This window comes from Dermacentor albipictus, chromosome 3 (genome assembly GCF_038994185.2).
Source record: "Dermacentor albipictus isolate Rhodes 1998 colony chromosome 3, USDA_Dalb.pri_finalv2, whole genome shotgun sequence".
NCBI classification, from domain to species: Eukaryota; Metazoa; Arthropoda; class Arachnida; order Ixodida; family Ixodidae; genus Dermacentor; species Dermacentor albipictus.
The window spans coordinates 96,872,191-96,892,863 of NC_091823.1; the positions used below are offsets into that span (position 1 = coordinate 96,872,191).

Below are 20,673 nucleotides of genomic sequence, written 5' to 3' on the forward strand. Positions count from 1 at the left end.
TATAGTGCGCCATGATATACAGGCACTAGGAACACATTTATTCAACCAGAACCGTGGAGCCACTGTTGCGTCGCTTCCCACCCCGGAGGCTCAGGTTCGATTGCCGCCCAGACCGAAATTTACCTGATACTCTTTTCAAAGGCATTAGTTTATTTGGTTTGCAGGAAGCTCCCTGAAAAATTGGACGTCACTTCGAGTATGATTTATGTGGTTTTACTCTTTGCCGTCGGCAATTTTCGGTACCATCATTCGGTCATGCCACCGACAACAACGCCAGATTTTCGTGTAATCGGGCATATAATGCGTTCGCATTAAAAGTGTCTGTGTGAAGCATGACTCGAAAGTTCTCGAAAATGTGACATGTGGGAAGCGTTTCAAGCAGATTTCATAGGCGGGCGACGTTTTAAAGTATGTAACCTGATTACAGACACCTGAAATAATTAATGCTTTCAATAGAATAAGCGCCAAAACGTGACAGCACACAAGAAGAAAAACAGACAGGACAAGGCGCTGTCCTGTCTGTTTTTCTTCTTGTGTGCTGTCACTTTTTGGCACTTATTCTATTGAAAGCTATGCACCAACGAGCCCCACAACGTGTTTTACTGCTATAATTAATGCATCTGCTCGAAAGACACAGCTTCGCAGGAAATAAGGCGGCGATTCTTCAAGTGCGGCAAAAGCCTCCTTTGCTCATTTTTTTTTCGTCCCTGTATAGACTTTGTCGTCCATTCTCCCTAGGGTGGCACGCTGCCTTGCATTATGAAAAGAAGGGAAGCATATGAATGGGGTGGTGTTGTCGCAACCACAAAGAGCTGCACACGGATGTCACCATCATGCCGATGCGAAAACAGTAGGTGTTTGTTCAAGCGATGCCTAACCGCAAGCGACAGTGTCAAGTGGTAAAGGTGCCTCGCATCGAGATAAACCAGGCGACAGTCGAAGGCGCGATGAAGGGCCCAAATAGTGCAACTCGTGACAGCGCGAGGCAAGCAAAAGCAAGAAACCTTCTGGCGAGACAAAAAAATAACACACGTGTGAATCTTCTACCCGTCGAGCACAATAACAAAGTGATGAAACATTAATAAATGTGTTACAAGTTAAACCCTTTGATAACCTTTGATCCACAGCCGATGTTCTAAGCGTGCCTTCATCCGACACGGTAGCCCAGCGGCTTTGTCTTTGCGCTGGTGAGCTTGAAGTCGCGGGTACGATCCCGACAGCAGCGGCTGTATTTCGATGAGGGCGAAATGCAGAATCGCTCGTGCACTTAGATTTGCTCGCTCGTTAAGAACCCCAGACGGTCAAAATTAATCCTTAGTCCACCACTACTCTGCGCTTCATGGTCAGATCGTGCATTTGGCATCCAAAATCCCCCAGAATTTCATTAAGAGTGCCTGCCCATTTCCCACATTTATACGTTTACTAAAACATAGTATGCTCGTTGCGTACGCGTCGAGGAATGACCCCTTATTCAATGTCAGACACCGAGATTCTTTCGCCATGAACGCGAATTCCTTTCGACGTTGTTTATATAGTTGGGAGTGAACGTTTACGAGCTAAGTTGATTTAAAAGGATCCCGTTGTTACTCACGACTTGACGTGAGATATCGTTGCTCTTAACGTTTTCTTTCTTTTTTGTTTGCTTGGACCGAGTGCAGTTAAAGTTTCGGCCATAAACGCCTACCCGTTTGTCAGCTACAAACGTGCGCGCAAGCGAAGGAAAGAGAGATTGGAGCTGATACCGCTGATTTCGTACCGTTCATGTGGTACCGTCAAATCAGTTCGAGTCGACGGTCACTGATGCACAGAATCATATTTATAACATGCTACCTCACCAAGTTCTTTAAAAAAAATAAGAACGCCATTTCTCAATGTTTTACACTGTGCCATAGTTTGCTCATAACAGCATGATTCCAACGCCGTGAGCTAGATTTGTATTTTCACATAACCAATCCTATTGAGCCACGAATGTCTTATCTACTTATCCTGAGCAGGAACGCGAGCACTAGGAGTGTGAAACGCTAAAGGAGTTCAAGAGGCGACATGGCCGAGGCTGAAGCACCAACAGCCCCCGGAGCCCTCGTTGAGCCATCCCCTGGATGGCTAAACGAGGAATTCAATCAAAGGCGCAGGAAGCGAGATGGCCGATTCCAAGGTTTCAGGAGGACAAGAGCGAATGTCAAGCAAGAGGTTTCGCCAGCACTTTTTGGCGTCCAGGGAATGCATACTTCCCCTCCTGTATCTATATATGTCAGTATAGATGTATACTTGCCGTCTCTGTGTTTTTGATAATTTTGCACACCGTAGCTGCCACGCAACACCTGGAATAGGATGACACGCCATCAGCCAAAGAAAATATCTCCAACCATTTATTACAGTCAGCCTCGCGACAAGAATAATTTGACCATGGTTTGAACAGACATGCTTTTTTTGTATATGTGTGTAATGTGTGTATAGCTCGTGGTTTTTCCACGGCTGCGGTGAGACGTGAGTCTGCGTGCCTGACAAACTAGGCCACAGGTGTGGCTACAAAGCTATTTTCCTTCAGTGGCCCGGGCAAAATTTGTTGCAGAAAAAAATATCCCCCTAATCGAGGTTCCCGACTCTTATCCGGTCGCGTATCCGATGTTGTGCACTCCTGCGTGTGTATGTGCGCTGCTTGCTTTGTGATTTCTAAAACTACAGCCAGAAGTTTTCTTCTATTGGACTACAATTTGCCAGCACCCCTTGGCAACGTGCACTGTCCCAGAGAATAACACTTTTTCATGAAACATTGCACATCATCCTTGAAAATAGGATAACGACAACATTTTTCGTCACTGAGCTGTTTCTGTCACCTGAGTCCAGTCGAGAATAGACAGGGAACTAAATGAAATGTTGCAAACAGGAAATGTTGGCCAACGTCGGCCACAGTTGCACATATATGCCCAATGGCCGCAGAGGCATAGATTTGTGGACTGCACAATCTGCGCGATTGGCCTACGGAATCGCCGAGAGGCACATCGCGAAATAGAACACGAAACATGGCTTCATTTGGAGATAAAGTTCTTCGTATAAATAATTAAACAAGGACCATCACTTACCCCCACATGTTCATTCTGTTTGATATTGAGTACCAGCTATGTCATGCTTGCTGATGGAAGGATATCGATGACAGGCGTAGGCACAGAGAACTGCTGTATGTCGTGGATGTCGGTACTCTAACTTGGAAAACATTTTTAGCGCCAGCCCACGAGGATGGAAGGAAGACGTGGATAGTATAATTCGCTAGCATCAATTCACAATAACATTAAAACCCACCTTTCTACAGCCCACACAGTAGCGCGCCACCTGGTCTATACGTCAAACTAAGTTTTCCAAAAAAGGCCGTTTCTCTATCTAGCCGGTCGATAGACGGAATGCTTTCACAGCTTTCGCCACTCCAATTGATAGCCTGCGCCTCAATAATTTTGCGCACACCTTTTCTCTATGCCTGGCCAAAATTGCGCAATAACCACACAAAGGGCCCCATTCGCGATAGTGAACAGACTTATGACCGTCAGGGTACTTATTCATATTTAAACGATCTCTCTTAAGCGGTCACTAGCACATCGTCTTGCTTGTCCTATAGTACTTCTTACGCAGGACACTCTGCTAAGCTTTTTTGGAGTTGAAAAAAAAAAGAACTCGTGTGTCCCCAGGACTAGACATCTTGTTTAACACAGTTCGCCACCCTGTGTAGGTAGGGCATGACCACTGCCGTTCGTTTGTTTTGCATCTGTTATTTTCTGTGTCCCATGTGCTATTTTCTACAAAAAATCTTTTCAGCGAGCCCTCTGCCACGGGAACCTGCAAGGACTTCCGAAATCCTGCTTGAGATAACCGTTCCAACTGATTCTTCAGGTTTGTGTAGATATGGTAATGGAATGACTTTCTTGAAGCCTTTCCAAGACATAAGCTGGCCATGGTATTTGAATGGAGGGAAGTCTATGGTAGCAAGGGCTTATTAGCTATTGATTTCTTCATCCAGCACGTGTTCTGGCCCGAGAACTCAAGCTGGATATCTAAGAACCACAGTGCTCCTTCGGCGGCAAATCAACCGCTAGTGTTAGTGGATTGAGAGCTTCGGTAAAAACAATAAAGTGTATCCACTGTAGAACGCACGTCCAGAACGTGCGTCCAGAACGCCAAACTCCCAAACCAACGTCGATCCAAATAGGTCGCGAAGCTTCGGACGAAAGGCGGTTCAGTACAAATTGTCCCTGACATCAGCAAGGGTGGTTATGGCAGCGATTGAAGCGCGACTATGCTTGGAGGGAACAAACATTGAAAAAGAAAAAAAAGCGTTCTTAATTAACGAGAGACACAGATTCAATTAAAGAAAATAAAATTCATAGTCCATTTTATATATGCGTGACGAGTAAAGAAAAGACAACGCTATTTTATTGTCTTATTATCAATAAATACCTTTTTAAGCACTTCTCGAAAGGGGGCGGGGGGGGGGGGGCGTTGACGCCGCTATCACTTGCAATGCTATGTAGCTCATGAAGTGTGCAGAAAGACGCGTAGTAAAGTTCACCTGTTTGAATACGCCACCTCATACGTTGTGCTGCTTGGTTGTCGAAGTTTGCCTGAAAACGGTGACGCGGGTAACTTCCTCGTTTCTTAACCTGTTCAGTCAAAAGTAGTCAGTTACGACCGCAGGTTAATTGTTCAGTTATTTTCGTGCGACTGCGCTGGCCGAGGGCCTTGGCGTCCGACGATAGGACCATTCCACTTCCTCTAAAGCTTTCGTAGGCCTCCAGAAAAAGTATGTTCTGGGCAGGGGCGTGATTTCGACACCCGCACGTTAGCCTTTTTCTGCGTCCCTTTCCGAGCTTAAAGCACGAAACGCCCATCAAGTCGAATGGCCGGACATCTGTATATACAGCTCTAATGGCACGCCACCGAAACAATTTTCGCGCTATCGATAACAAAATGACGTCACTACTCCTTTTAACGGATATAGCAGCACGTTATTTTTTCTTCCGCACTTCGTCACACAGATGGCGCTAAGCACCATGAACCGTCGGTGAACCGCCATTGTTTTGAACGTGTGGGCTGGAAACTTCACTGTCAGGCATATTTACCTTGCCAACACGTCATTATGTGCCTGGTGTATAAAGGTGTTTTTTTCTGGGAATAAATTTGTTGAAGATAGCGCATCATCTTGTCCACGTCTTCCTTCTGTCCTCCTCTGCTAGAGCTAAAAATGTTTACCATCCACCGAGAACGACGAGACACAGCCGGCTACTATTAAGGAATCTGTACATCTTGTGTCACAGTGGCACGTATGTATTCTGAAGGATTCGCGAAGTACGAACACATACCTAGTGGCTCATGTTCAATGAGTAAATCAAAGAAAATGAAATAAATTAAAAAGAATTCGTGGGATACAATGCGATATTCTGAGGACACATTGGTGTGCTTTAGAGATGCCTATGAAGCGAAGTCATATGTTCAGGTTGTACGGAGGAATTTTCTTTATTACGCGGAACAAACATATGCGCTTACATGATACTACTTTCTGAGACAATATAGAATCGAGCACTTCTGCAACAAAGTCACTTGTATAAGGAAGAAATAATTCTGTCCCGGTTCTTTTATGAGCTGTGTGGTGCGTGACCTTTACAACGAAGAACCCTGTATAAAGAGTGTTTTCATTTGAAGCACTTTGTTATCAAGGCATTCAACCGTGTACATTGGTTACATACACAAGCGCGTTTGCTGGTTTTTGCTTTCGTCCGATACAGCAGCGGACAGACGCAGCAGCTAAACAGTAACAGACAGGGCAGGTAAACGAAGGTCCGTTTTGATAGACCGCATTGCACTCATTGCACTCATTGAACTCATTGCAACGTCGGCGTCCCACCTGTGCCGCTGGCCACGCGCCGCCTTGCCACAGCTGGCTGGAATTCCACTCATGCCAATTTTTCTTTGCATTAGCTGGCCGACGCTCCTTAGTTCACTGGCGGCACCGGCATTTGGCTGCCGCTTCTCCTCCGCGACACTCGAGAGTTTGTCTACTCCCTTCATGTTTCCGATGGCAGAAAACAACGGTCATGGTCACTTCGTCAAGCCGTTCCATCTTGATGCTCGGATCGCCGACTATGTGGCCAACCACAGCGGTCGGCTGAACCCGGTTTTGACAAAACTTTGCCAAGTAATGTAGCCCTTGTTCTCTGCGCATGTGAAGTATTGATTGTACATAGTTCCAATTGTAAATTGGCGTTCTCATTCTAAGAAGCTTTTACAGCGTTAGCATTCTTAAGGTTTTTCACGGATTTTCCAGAAGCTAACTTTCTATATATCTATGTATATTTCTATGTAACCAATTTACTGCCAACTTAGGTCAGTCCAGGCCAACTTAGGACGAATCTCTTTCCCACCGATATGGGCCACTGTAGATACGGAACTCGGTATGAACCGCTCTTCAATAGGGCTATGTGACGCTGACTTGGAGTACTCATTATGTGTTAATCGGCCGGTGTTGGTCTTCAATGAACCTCTGTTGTGCCAATTTGCTTGGTTCACTGGCTGTGTGCCAGTAGGCATGTGCCGCTCTACAATAACAACAACAACAAAAAAGATTCTTTAAAGTTCAGCGATGTTGGGCGGAACCAAACCCTCGTCACACGGTTTCATCAAAGACAGCGACTTAGTGGTTTAGCAGGCTGCGCATGAAACGCACTTGGTATGTGCCGCCCTTCAACGAACTTTTTGCCAACTTGAGCCACTGCACATATCATCGTAACATATGTCGCTGTGTGTGCGGCAAGCAAGGAAAAAGAATGATCAGGATTCGCATGCACCGACGCGCCACGCTTCTCGTCTCTGAGGCCACACGGGGACTTCCCGGCAGCACCACTAGATGGCGCAGCGTGTCCATAAAGAAGCACCAGAGAGGAGACCGGCTGCAGCATGGCGCGTTTCTCGGTGTTCGCACGCACCGCCCCGCCATGGATTTCGGAGACCACGCTCAGGCTTCGCGGCAGCGGCTCTAGATGGCACTGAGTGTTCTTAAGGAAACGCGAAAGAGGAGCCCCACAGCGGTACAGGTCTCATAGATAACTTGTTTGGACGGTGGCAATACGCTGCGTCGGTATATTGATTCAACGCTAAACGTATTGCCGTGGACATTCATCCTGAGATGAGTTCTGCCGTATTTTTTTCTGAAAACGATTAGAAAGGACAGACTAAAAGAAGTACCTCTGTAATAAGAATAAGAATGATTTGGTGTGGAAAGTTGTACCGAAGAGAAATTGTAGTCTTCGCACTGGAATTATTTCTTTAGCTTTCTACGGAACCGTAGAAAACATTTCATACTTTCTTCGAATACCCATAACCACCTGCCGCTTGTTTGTCGGTTCTGTACCAACACAATCTTTGGTACAGAGGCTTCGACAATATCTTCAACGTGTGAGCCTACCTTTCTGAAAATGCCAAAAAGATGTTTTATTTGTGATTTGCCCAACCTAAACATCTGCGAAGAAGTCATGGAAGAAGAGCATTGTCACGGCATTGAGGAAGAAGCCAGCTGAACTGTGGGACAAAGTACTTGTGTAGGAAAAGAAGGGCAATGACATTGTTGAATATTTCTTTGAAAAAGAACAATCACTGTACGATGCGATATCAAAACTAACATAACCGTGGATCGCACCTCTTATATTAGACGGAATGCGGGAAGAATATCCAAAAGAAAGACAACTAAAGGCGACTTTAACGTTTGAGGAGCTGCTTCAGGGTTCAGACGAATCAGGGTGAATATCACACGAATATCATCCGATTGACATGCACGTACAGTGTTGCCAAAATGTTTTAAAGCATGTCACTGGAATGAGACAGAAAGGTCGCTAAATTTTTGCTATATTTTGCTGCAAACTCGGTAAAACTGTCGCTAAGCATTTTGAGTAAATTTTAGGCAACGTAGACGCTTTGGAACACTATAATATAAGCTACAATGTCGTAAATCATTTACTGAGAGATTTTCGTTCGTCTAGGGTTCGTGCGGCTGAGGAATGAAGACGAAGTTTACGAGAAGCGTATCGTGGGCTAATATAATAGTTTGCTAATACAATAAAACTCAAAGCCTCTTTCCTAAAGAAAGAAGGTTGAACGCGAAACTTCCCCCAATGCCAACTGAATCAAAGTCAAAGTCTAACGTTATTGACCACGCAACGAACTCAAGAAATGCTGAGCGACCTAAGGCTATGCACACGTGATTTGATTGCTTGTCTAGGATTTAATTTTTCAGATCCTAAGAACGAGTCTGTGTTCATGCGCACTTGCTGCCTCCGATAAACAGGGAACCTTAGTTGATCGCGACAGGTGTGGTGTCCTGCCCAGCAGACGCAACTTGCGCTTCTAGTGACTTTTGTGTGCATGCGCTACTCTTGATGAACTCGTCGCTTCTCGTAGTTATCAGGCACTGACCGGCCGGCCAGCTGACGCTGGCGCGGTACTGCGAATGTAAACTGTAGCGTTCCACGCAGATGCGTAAGTTGACTTTCCTGCAGTGGGTTTTCGGCATTCACATACGAATCAGTGATGGAAAGCTTCGATTTAATAACACTTACATACATCAGATGATGACTTCTGAAATTGAACGCTTACCTTCAGATTATGTGGTTACGAATGCAGAACGATTGAAAATAACACAGCTAACCTGATCTTCTTAGCGTGCAAATGCACACGCTGCAGAATGCCGCTTTTCTACTGTTGGCATTATTGAAAGGAGAGTTAAATACTGCGTCACCATTGGTCGCACGTGAACACACAGATAGCAATTACGTGACATTTACGCTTTTTGAATGCTACGCTTCCGCCTCTTGCATAACGTACCAGAAAGCTCGGTGCAGTATTAATGCGAAAGCATTATATGTCCCATGAGGAAAAAAATCTGGCTTGATGCGATGATTGTGCCAAAAATGACCGAGAGCGCAAAGAGTAAAAACAAGTCGACATGGGCTCAGAGTGACGTTAAATTTGTCAGGGATGTTCCTGTAAGCAACTTAAATAGTGGCTTTGAAAACAAAATTTGTGTCTGTGTGTAAAGCGAACCCGGGCCTCTAGGATGCGAGACGAGCACGCTCCTCCGATGCCACGGCGGCTCCAAAGTTCTGGCTGACTAAAAGTGTGCCTAGTGTGTGCTTCATAGCACACGTGACAACCATCTGGTTCCAACGCTAGAGTAAGGTGAGTTGAGGTGAAGTTAATAAAAATGAATTAAAGTGGAACAAGGTCGATTACAGTCGACTAGGTTGGGTTAAAGTGGATTAATGTGCATTAAGGTTGGTGCAAGTTAGAGCAAGGTGGATTAAGGTAGAGTAGTTAAGGACACGTGAGAATGTATGACGTCACGTATCATGGTGACGTGATAATTGCAAGTGACATTGGTTCCCAGAAGCTCATGTATGACGTTACGTCACGTGTTACGTCATGAAAACAATAATGAAGCAATCACAAGATGAAGAACATTTGCTCCTGCAGCGAGACAGCTCTTCATGCACATGCATTGTTTATTCTAAATATATTCTACCTGTTGTGTGCATCCGATTTTACCATATAATGTGAACATGTAAGATGTTTTCTTGAATTGATACAATTGCTGGTTGTTATGCACTCTTTTTTCTTTTACTTTTATACTCATGTAAATTTCCCCCTCCCCGCTGTTTTATGTTAGCATTATATGCATAAGGAAGAGTCTGCATTATTGTGCTTTAATTTCTGGGCCCACGACTAGCCTGTGGCTACAGGTCCAAACAGTGTTGGACACATTTCTATTGTGTTTTTAAAGATTAATAAACATTTGAATTTAATTTGAATTTGAACTTATAGCTACTTGGCAATGAGTTCTGAATGATTGCGGTATGGCGATTAATGAGCGCAGAGAAAGGAAAGCGAAGAACATAACTCAAGCGCATTGTACTATTTAATAAGTCTTTATTTATTTATTAGTTACCTGCATCGCCCCGTAGGGCATTACTGCAGGGAGGTTACAAACTTTAATCAATACATCAACAAATTAGTTCAAAGCGTGGTAAAAAGCATCATTTTCTGTAATATATACAATGGTCGATGGCAAACTGTTCCAATCTCGAACAGTTCTAACAAAAAAAGAATAACGGAAGACGTCACCCCTACAAGAAAATTCCCTGACCTTCAAACAGTGGTCAAGTCGCCTAGATATATAATGTGGTGCCTGGATATATTTATCGCGGATTATGCCTGTTTTAGAATAATAAATATCGTGGAAAAATTTTAATCTAATATGCCTTCTACGATCCTTCAGCTCTTGCCATTTAAGTTTAAGTTTGCTTTCTGTCATGCTAAGCTGCCGGCTATAATTACCAAGAACAAATCTAACTGCCCTATTCTGGATTTTTTCTAATTTGTTTATAAGCTCAGATGTGTGTGGGTCCCAACAAACACATCCATATTCAAGTATTGAACGTACATGACTAAAGTACAACTGCGTCTTCAAGTTACTCGGTAAATGACTAAAATTGCGCCGCAAGAACCCCAAGACTGATGCTGCCTTATTTCCAATATAGTTAACATGCTTGTTCCATCGTAAATCAGAAGTGAAAAACACACCTAGATATTTAAATTCCTTGCTTACTTTTAGAGTTGAATCATGAATTCTATACCTATAGGGATGATTAGCTCGTTTTCTTGTAAAGGTGACGTGAACAGTCTTATTTATATTTAACGACATATCCCAACGCACACACCAGTCTGCGATAGTGTTTAGGTCAACTTGCAGGATTTGTGAATCGGAAATGGCATTTATGACTCTATAAACAACACAATCATCGGCAAACATCCTGAATGAAGACTGTATACCAGCTGAAATATCATTGATATACAACAAAAACAATAGTGGCCCCAACACTGAGCCTTGGGGAACTCCCGACGTAACTGATGCATATTGCGAAGATATACCGTTCAGAACCACAGCCTGTTTCCGCAATGACAAATATTCGGCAATCCACGCTATTATTTTACCATCCAAGTTATAAGCTTTTAATTTGGAGAGTAGGAGACTGTGTGCGACTACATCAAACGCTTTACTGAAATCCAAAAAAACGCAGTCCACAACTTGTTGCTTATCAACTGCCGTGGCTAAATCATGAATAAACTCTACCAACTGTGTATTGCACGATAAACCACGCCTGAAACCGTGTTGGCAGGGACTTAGGAGATTATGCTTAGTTAAGTGGTCCATAACACAACTATATATTACATGCTCCATAATTTTGCAGGTTATACTAGTTAAGGAAACGGGCCTGTAGTTCTGAACGGAGTTACGCACCCCACTCTTATGTATGGGCACGACTCGCGCTAACTTCCAATCATCTGGCATATCAGTTTCATTTAGGGACTTCTGAAACATCCGGACAAAATAAAAGCATAACGCGTCCGCACAGTTCCGTATGATAGCGGCAGGAATGCCATCAGGGCCGCATGCCTTAGCCTGGTTCACATCTTTTAATAATTTACGGATACCATCGACACAAAAGGTAACTTCTGGCATGGGGTCTATTTCAGCAGGTAATTCAAAACAGACAGTACGTGAGCTAGACGGCAAAAAGACAGATGAAAAATAACGGCTAAAAATTTCAACTTTAGACTCATTATCATGAATAATAGCTTCCTCATTTTTCAAAGCAGGTATTGATCTGTTGTCTTTGCCATTACGCTTCACGTACCTCCAAAATTCTTTGGTATCCCTGACAAGTCTTTCTCCTAGATTAAAGAAATAGAAGTCCTTAGCGATGTCGGACTTTTGCCTAAATTCAGTTTTTGTTGCTTTCAGCAAGGCCAAATGCTCTGGCGAATTAGACGCCTTATATCTTTGATAGTTTCGTCGCTGTCGTCGAACAAGGGCACGTAACTCTGTGTTAAACCAGGGTTTGTCTCGAGCTCGCCTACTTGATATAACTCGTGATGGGACAAAAGCTTCACGTAGTTCGAACAATTTCAATTTGAAGGTATTCCATAGTTGTTCGATATCTAGATTATCTGCGAGTGCATCAAAAGTTGGAAAGAACGACTCGAAAGCAGCGCTAATCGCCTCGTAGTTGGCCCTGCTGTAGGCATAAATCTTTCGACTAGGTGTTTTTGCAACCTTCACATACTGAACTGATAAATCTGCTAGAACAACGTTGTGATCGCTCAAACCTGGCAACACCCGTACATTGTATACAACATCAGGCACGTTACAGAGCAAAAGGTCGAGTACGTGACCTGTTCCGTCAGTGCGTGATGGCTCGTGCACATACTGATAAAAAGTATTCTGATCTAAAATATCAAAGAAAGTTGAGTATAGGCTCCCTCGAGCAGTATCCCTTGGTTCCCCAGCTGACCAGTCAATATCCGGAAGGTTAAAGTCCCCCCCTAGAACAAGGCATTCATTCTTAATAGTTTCAAGAAAATTGCCTAAATGAACTAGTGGTTCTACAGAAGGACCAGGAGGCCTATAAAATGACCCAAGAACAATTGCTTTCCCATTGAGTAGCCTTACTTTACAAAAAATCGATTCAGTTTCATTATCCGGAAATTCCATTTGCACGCTTGGGATACTATTGTGGACAAGAATAAACACCCCTCCACCACGCGTACAGCGGTCACGACGAAAACACTCGTACGTATCCGGAAATACTTCAGTGCTTGCGACAGTTGGATCAAGCCAAGATTCTGTTCCCAGAACAATGGTCGGTTGGATAGTACGAAGAAAAAAGTGAAAATCTTCAATTTTATTTTTGACACTGCGGCAGTTGACTAACAGAACGCTGACGGGGCACATCGCAGCATTAACAGTAATTTGTCATTGCTCCCGTGCAACGCCGGCTTTACCGTCCCATTGAAAGCGCCTGCTCCGCAAGTGAAGCGTATCAAACTTCAGAACTGGTTTCAAGCCTTCTTCGCTGTTTTGTTTGGCATACGCCCATAATTTTTTTCGCTTATCACGGACAGTACGGGAAAAGTCTTCAGATATAGAAACGCTCGATCCCTTGAGCTTGAATGCTTTTGCAAGCACGGCTTGGCGGTCTTTAAAAGAATTGAAACAAACAATGACGGGCCGATTTTTCCCTGCGCAGAATTTACCCAGCCTATGCGCACGTTCAATAGCTAACGAAGGCAATTCAAGCTTCGCAGTGCACAGACTTATTACGAGTTCCTCAGACTGGGCTGCCGTCTCATTGGCATTAGAATCTGCCAAGCCATAAAAAAGCAAATTATTGCGCCTCCCACGATTTTCCAAGTCGTCCAATTTTTTAATCATGCCTGCCAAAGCATCATGATCTTGTCGCTGCTGATCTTCAACGTTAGCCAAGGTTTTTTCAATTGTGTCGATCTTTGCTAGCTTAGTTTCCAACGAAAGAAGGCGAGCTTTAACGTCAGTAACGTCTGCGGTGAGCTGCGATAACTTGGAAAGTATTGCACCTTGACCCTTTAACAGTTCTTGGATTTGTTCAGCAGTTGACGGACCTGGGTTACACTCAATATCTCCGCCACAAAGCAGCAAAATAAGTAGATAAAATGCCGGGCTACGAAAAAGTGAAAAGTGCCGTTTGACATGCACACGATTCGACACCACAGAAGCGCGTCTCCGACAGGAAAAAGTAAGATGAGTAAGTAAGAATGGTGATAATTTAGAGAAGTCACAATGCTTTCGCATTAAAATGACGCAGGGATACTTAAGTGATTGTCTATTTCTTTTGTCCAAATGCCGTGAGCTTCGCGTGAACGAGCTCAGCCGCTTCAATATATGCGCTATCCTAGCATATGCGCTACCACAAATTTTATGCTTTCTACGATAAATTTTAGTGCAATATATCCTGGTAAATTTATTTACTTCAACTCTTGCGAATGTTATCCAATTCAACGTATTTAAAGGTCAGGATTACTTCAGCGTCACTAAAATACTGCCGGTGGTTGTGTGACGTTGCTAAACATTGTCGCCGGTTGCTGAATAGGAGCATTTGTTGGGAGACAGACGAGGAAGGCGTGAAATCTAGTGAGAGAATTGCTAAAATGGCAACGCTCAAGCACACATGGCTTGAACAATGACCCGCATTGTCATTCGCCATTGGTATAGGCTTCGATAACAACAGACCATGTTCACCGTAGGCCCAAGCATGCTGTTTGTTTGCGAAACCAATCGGAGTTTGCTACTATGACAGAATTTGCAGAAGGTTCCCGAATAGAACCACTGCAGTTGTTATTTTTAGAAGCCAGGTTGTCCTTGTGAACAGCATCACTATGTCTGGTGTCAATATTAACTTTCTTCTATCGCGACCCGACATAAGATTTCTCAAAATGAACACGTCGTGGAATGAATTCATCACAATTGATAACATTTGGGAATGCTCCCATATTAAAGAAGCGTAAAGCAGAACGGTCACGTGCGCCAAGGAAGTGGCGCTGAACTATCCGGACCTCATCTCTTTGGTTATGTTGAACGTGGCGGACAGTTTTGTAAGTGCCTTCGAAATAGAGAAAGCTGGTAAGCGCAACAGAACTAGTCCGGGGCAAACTGCAAACACAGAACACTATAAACGGGCCCGATATTCTTAAAATATAATTCACGGCCGCAAGGTACTGTCGTAGCAATAGAATCCACGGACCTTGTTTTTTTCTCGCGTGAAAGAAGCAATCAAATACATTGATGCCGTATCCTGAGACCAGTGAAAAAGTAGAAGTGACGGTAGAGAACGTCTGTGTTTTCGGCTGTTCCACTTTTCTGTAGCTTATTATTATTGTGTGTACACAGGGATCGCGTCATACTTCGGGATGGCGGGCACACGTCCCGTGCAGCTTCCCGTCGACGCAGTTGACCCAGCTGCTGCTCGTCCGGTTGGTGCCTTCTGTGCTACGACCGTCACCGACGTGGAGCTTCCAGATTCGCCAGATGACTCCACGGTGACTGAGATGGATTGCGACAGTAGCAGCTTCACGCCTGTTGAATCGCGCCGCCTTAAAAGGAAGTTGCGCTGGACATCAACAGCCAGTGTGTCGACTACAAAGACCGTTGACAAACTTGGCGCGTTACGCCGGACATCAGCAGCGAGGAAGTTGCCTACAGAGAATATTGACGCACCTGACGGGTTCTCTGCGGCTTTCGTAGCCACAACGGACACGGCTAATTTGAATACCATCAACAGATAGCGGCTGTCCCAATTCTTCGACCAGTTGATTCCGGGACACGTCCAAGCGGTTAGAATCAACGCTTGGAGGAATGTCCTTACGGTAGATGTGAAATCTCGGGCGTCCATGGACAAACTGAAAGAAATTGGATTGTTAGGCGGTATGCCGGTCCGCCCCTATCTCTCTCACGGAAAACGTACTTCCGCAGGAGTTATTGGACACTCATCTGGACACTCATCAATTCTACGGCCAGGATAGTCGAAATTCATCGTGTCGGCCTATCACAGTGTGTTAAAGTAGTTTTAGAAGCCGACCCTATCCCATCCCACGTCAAGGAGGGCTATGTGCGGCATCCTGTCCATCTGTATGTTCCCAAGCCTGTTCAATGCCCCTAATGTAACAGGATTGGCCATTGAGGGCTGTTTGCAGAAACGAAATATCCTGCCGTCGATGCGGTGGATCACACCAGCATGATACTTGCAAGACGGAGACAGTCAAGTGCACCAACTGCTTCGGCGCTCATGAGGCGACTGCTAAAGACTGTCCTAGGATGAAGAACGAGAGGCTTATCCTGAAGAAGATGGTAAAAGACAACTCAAGTCACCAAGAAGCGGCCGCGTCTGTTCGTCGCCGCAAACGTCGTTCCCGACACCGACGCCCAGAATCACACGTCACTAGTCTGTATCAGCCGCCGTTACAGCAACTCTCAGCTGCGTTGCCTCAACGTCTTGAGCCACAGAATGATACGACGCCGCCTGTTGCAGCGCCCCATATTACCACGGTGGTTCAGAAAGATGCGGGTACATTATTCACTTCCTCTGATGTGGAATGGCCTGCTCTGTCATCCATAGTCGTCGAAGCAACGCGTCCATCATGCCGTACCGTTCCAGCGGACCATAAGGACAAGCCGGAAGGTCAGCAGGTGAACGTTCTTCTGAAACAACTTTTACACTCCATGCGTACGCTGCTTTCAGGCCTCAATACGCCAACAGCAAGGGTTGTTGTTCAGTTTTTGGATGCAATTGAGCCGCTCTTGGCGGCACTGCAGTAATTCATTATGGCGCTACCACACAACCCCTCCTCTGTGTCGATGCACATAAGTCGCAGTGTAGTGATGCAGTGGAATGCCCGAGGCCTGCGTGGTCGCCTAAGTGACTTCCGACAGCGCGTCCAGAAATACCGCTTCCCCGTGATTGTTATATGTGAGCCCAATATGCCTTCTGCTTTCCGCCTTTTTGGATATGTATTGCTGTGGTCTCGAGAAGCTGATGAAACCAGCAAGGTATTAGTGTGCACACGCCGAGATATTCCACACTACCGCCATGCCCTCCAGTCCCATAACACAAACCACTACATTTGCTCGACGTTAACGCTTAAAGGACTGGTCTTCTCGATACTCGGCGGCCACATTCCACCCAGAGATCACATTGATTTCTCGTACCTTTCCTCAGCAATCCAGAGTTGCACAGGTCCCCATATTATTGTGGGCGACTTCAATGCTCATCACCCCCAATGGGGAAGTACAGTAATGAATAACCGAGGCAAAGCCTTGTCCGACTTTATGCACTCACAGGATTTCGTCAATATTTACGATGCCTCTCCTACGTTTCTGCGTGGCACGTCCTATAGTAGCTGCTTGGACCTGACGTTTGTTTCCTCACGACTACAGTCTTCTATTAGCTGGTTCAGTGATGTGGAAACACATGGCAGTGATCACATACCAACGTATATCTGCGTAAAGTGGTTCACACCTACCACTTCGCCTCATGTGCGGTGCTCTGACTGGCCCACTTTTAAGACATTCGTGGAGAATTCCTGTGCAAATCTCGAGTCACCAACCCAAATAGAAGACTTGATCACGTCCGCCCTCGGTGAGGCCAGGCGGAACATATGTGCACCTGCACCGGGGTCTCCTATCGACGTGGAGTTCGAGAGGTTGCGCGCAGTCCGACGGCGCGCTGAAAGGAAATATAGAAGGACGAAATCCACGTACGATCTCGCCCTTTGTCGCCGAGCTCAACGACAAATAAAGCGCCATCTCCAGAAATTAGGAAGGAAGCGCTGGAGAAAGTTCTGCTCATCACTGGATCCTCGCAAGCCGTTGTCACGTATTTGGCATGTAGTCAGGAGCCTACGTTTTCCCCCACAAGAAAGGTACCCTTTCAGTGCTCTGGTCCTTTACCAACGCCGCAATGATGTAGAGGTAGCGGACGACTTCTGCAAAATGATTGTGGGCACAACTCAACCAGCCTCAATTCAATCCGAAGTTTTTGCTCCACCTTCCTCAAGTGACCACTACGACTTGCTCTTTACGATGTGCGAATTAGAGGCTGCTCTTGCGTCGTGTCGGCATTCATCTGCTCCTGGCCCTGACGGGATCTCGTACTCGTTTCTGTCTCACCTTGGCAGGGCTGGTCGCACTGCGCTGCTCAATTATTACAAGGACACATGGGTCTCCGGTATTGTTCCGCAGCAGTGGAAGATCAGCCGCCTGGTTGCTCTCTTGAAGACTGGAAAGACTCCTCAAAACACGATGGGTGATGGTTCAACCTTCCGTATGCGTACATGTCCCCGGCATACTAAAGAAATCATTGGTTGGCGTCAGTGGACTACAACAACTTTCTTTCGCGTACATCTGGTCAGAATACCAGACATATGTTCATGTTTACACAGACGGCTCCGCGTCACCAAAGGCATCGACAGCAGCTGTGGGGATACCAGCCCAACAGATCCCTCGAGGCTTCATATTAGACCATAATTCTACATCAACCGCTGCAGAGCTTTTGGCTATTCGGGAAGCGATTCGCCACATCTGTGGGGAAAGACCTCAAGAGTGGTGCATTTTCACGGACTCAAAACCCGCGCTGCAAATTTTGGGATGCTTCCTGCGCCACACCGTATATCAGGTTCTGGCACTGCAGATCACCGAGCTACCTTCATGCGTTCAAGAAAAACACCACCGCATAGTGTTCCAATGGATCCCGGGACACTGTGGGCTCAACGATATTGAGATGGCCGATGCTGCAGCAAGGCGCGCCCTCAGCAATGGCCTGCGAACTGTAGTGCCATTCTCCAGACCGGACATCACATGCCTCCTGTCGGAATTAATGAGGAGTGCGACGAGAAGATACTGGGCCCAGCCAAACGCTCATCACGTCCGCCTTAAAAGGCTGGATCCCGATATGAAATTTCCTATTCTGCGTGGAATTTCACGCCCTCATACGTGCCTGATATACAGACTGCGATTAGGCGTCACCTTCACGCGCAAATACTTACACATTATTGGACGGACAGACTCCCCGGACTGTTCCGTGTGTGGCGCTGTAGAGACTATAGAACATGTGCTCGTGGTGTGCCCTGAGTATGCGCGCGAAAGACTGACAATGGCAGATACATTGAGAAATTTAAACAATGGACCACTGTCGGAGGACCTATTGCTAGGCGCATGGCCACAGAGTTGGCAGATGACAGAGACAATGCGTGCACTTTCACCTTTCCTAGGTGACACGGGCCTGGACTCACGCCTGTAATAGCAGTTGTGTAATATGTCCTTCACCTCGTTCCTCCCATTACCAGCCCCCATTCTGACCCTTTTTCTTCCCCTCTTCCCCTTCCCTTACGTAGAGTAGCAGGCCAGATGCTCAATTATCCGGCCGACCTCTCTACATTTTCCAATCATTAAAATACTTCTTCTGAGACCAGCCTCACTTTTGAAATATCCGTCCCCAAAATGGGCTAAATCATGAATTGGCGTTGCAGTTATCGTTCCAAACTTTTGTGAAACTGTTAACAGGAATTAAGGTGAATATATTTCGCACTACATTTTGCAGACGCAAATTCCACTGTTGGAGTTAGCTTTAGGAGTGTCGCTAAACAACCATGACGCCAGAACTGTTCAACATAAAAGTATGAGCATCTAACAAAGTGAACAACGAAAAAATTTAATTAGTGAACGTTGTGATATAAAATTTACCTGGACATTGCAATTTTACATATATCGTAGTTCGAACGCCTTCGGAGCTGCCCGAAAATACTTTCGCTGTGCACCTAGAGTTTTCGTCGCCCACAGAGACCTGCCATAGCCCTTCGCAATGATTAATTCTTTTTTTTCTGTATTTTTCTCTGTTTAGTTATCGTTGATGAGTTCGGAACCATAGCGCCACTGAGGCTTCCCTGGCATTGCTAAATCATTCGCCGTAAGCCCGTTCTCCTAGTTTCGAAGGAGCCGAGGCGGCAGCTGTGCCCACGTTATCGCTCAATGCACGTCACGCAGATTGCAACACCAGTCTTTCTCGTGGTGAACTTCGCTCCCATCCACAGACAGCGCGCATCGCAATCTTCATCTTCGAGCCTTCGCTCTTTTAGTTGCGAGCAGCTGGTCGAGCTGATGTATGCCTTTTAATGTGTGCGTGCAAAACAGCCTGCCATTCGGACGAGAAAAAAAAAAAAAACTCGGGTGCATGGTTTCAAAGAATAATTTATAATTTATCAAATATATTACCGCAAAATTCCGCTGTCTATACGTTGATTACATCTCGGTTTGTTCAAGCAAGAGAAACGACCACCTTCCTCACCTTTTAGCAGCGCTGCATGCAGACGGTAATGCATGGCCCACTGTCAACGCGAGAAAGCGCAAATTCTGTTGCCAGACTATGGCACGTCTAGGCAGAAGTTTTGACGGGTTGCCCAAATATACCAAGGAAGAAAGTGCGAAGCCGATCGCCTCCCTAGCAAACCTTCATGACGTTAATTTTCGTCGTGTCTTGTTGGCCTCGCCGGGGCGCTTCCGAGCGTTTATCAAGGACTACGCTCAAACGAAGTGCCTCACAGCCTTATCTCCGAAAGGCGTTCCATTCATGTGGTCCGACGAGTGGGAACGCTCCTATTTCCTCATTCGTGTTCTGCGGAAATTAGGACCGCTCTAAAGCGTAAAGAGCGTGCCTACAGACAGGCAAAATATGGTTTGAACCTTAATAATATTGTAGGGGAATTTCGGCTCCTGCAGTCCCTCTGAAATCGCTTGTTTCAGCGAGATCCCACGTCTGACATTGAGCCATTGGAGAGCAGTGGCTCTAATCGGCCGACGGACGTTTAGAGACAATATAGTACGCGCTCTAGTAAATGTTGGGACCATGTCCGAGTGTTTATCCCTGTGGTGGAAAAGTGCAAACAGTAGCTGATTCTTTCGCTGTTCGTTTTTCCTCTCTATATTGACGGTCAGCTGACAGCACTATCTACGAGACGCGGTATTCTGCTGCAACTTCCAGCTCGGTACTTTTTCACAATATCATCAGCGAATGCCTCAGGCATCTAAGGCCAATGTTCTCCCACGGCGTAGATGCCAACTCAGCCGCCATTATCAAAGCCTATGGCTGCATGCTTCTACCTATGCTGACATCAGCACTTTATAATTTTTTGAATATTTACGCTTTCCCGCATGCTTGGAAGACCGCTCGGGTTTTTCGTGAGTTTGGCCCCCAAGCGAATATCGCGAACTATCGG

At 45.6% G+C, this 20,673-nt stretch overlaps 1 protein-coding gene and 1 long non-coding RNA gene across 3 annotated transcripts in view; one reads left to right on the plus strand and one right to left on the minus strand.

The window, feature by feature from the left end:
- The window catches only part of LOC135901311 (uncharacterized), a 454,233-nt gene that overhangs the window by 27,379 nt on the left and 406,181 nt on the right, over positions 1-20,673 (minus strand). The gene's annotated exons all lie outside the window — the stretch shown is intronic.
- LOC135901349 (O-methyltransferase MdmC-like) overlaps positions 6,018-20,673 on the plus strand; it is a 43,052-nt gene continuing 28,396 nt past the window's right edge. The window contains exon 1 of the mRNA XM_070535809.1: positions 6,018-6,181. Coding sequence (XP_070391910.1) covers positions 6,053-6,181 — 129 coding nt within the window. The 5' untranslated portion in view covers positions 6,018-6,052. The remainder of the gene's footprint in view (positions 6,182-20,673) is intronic.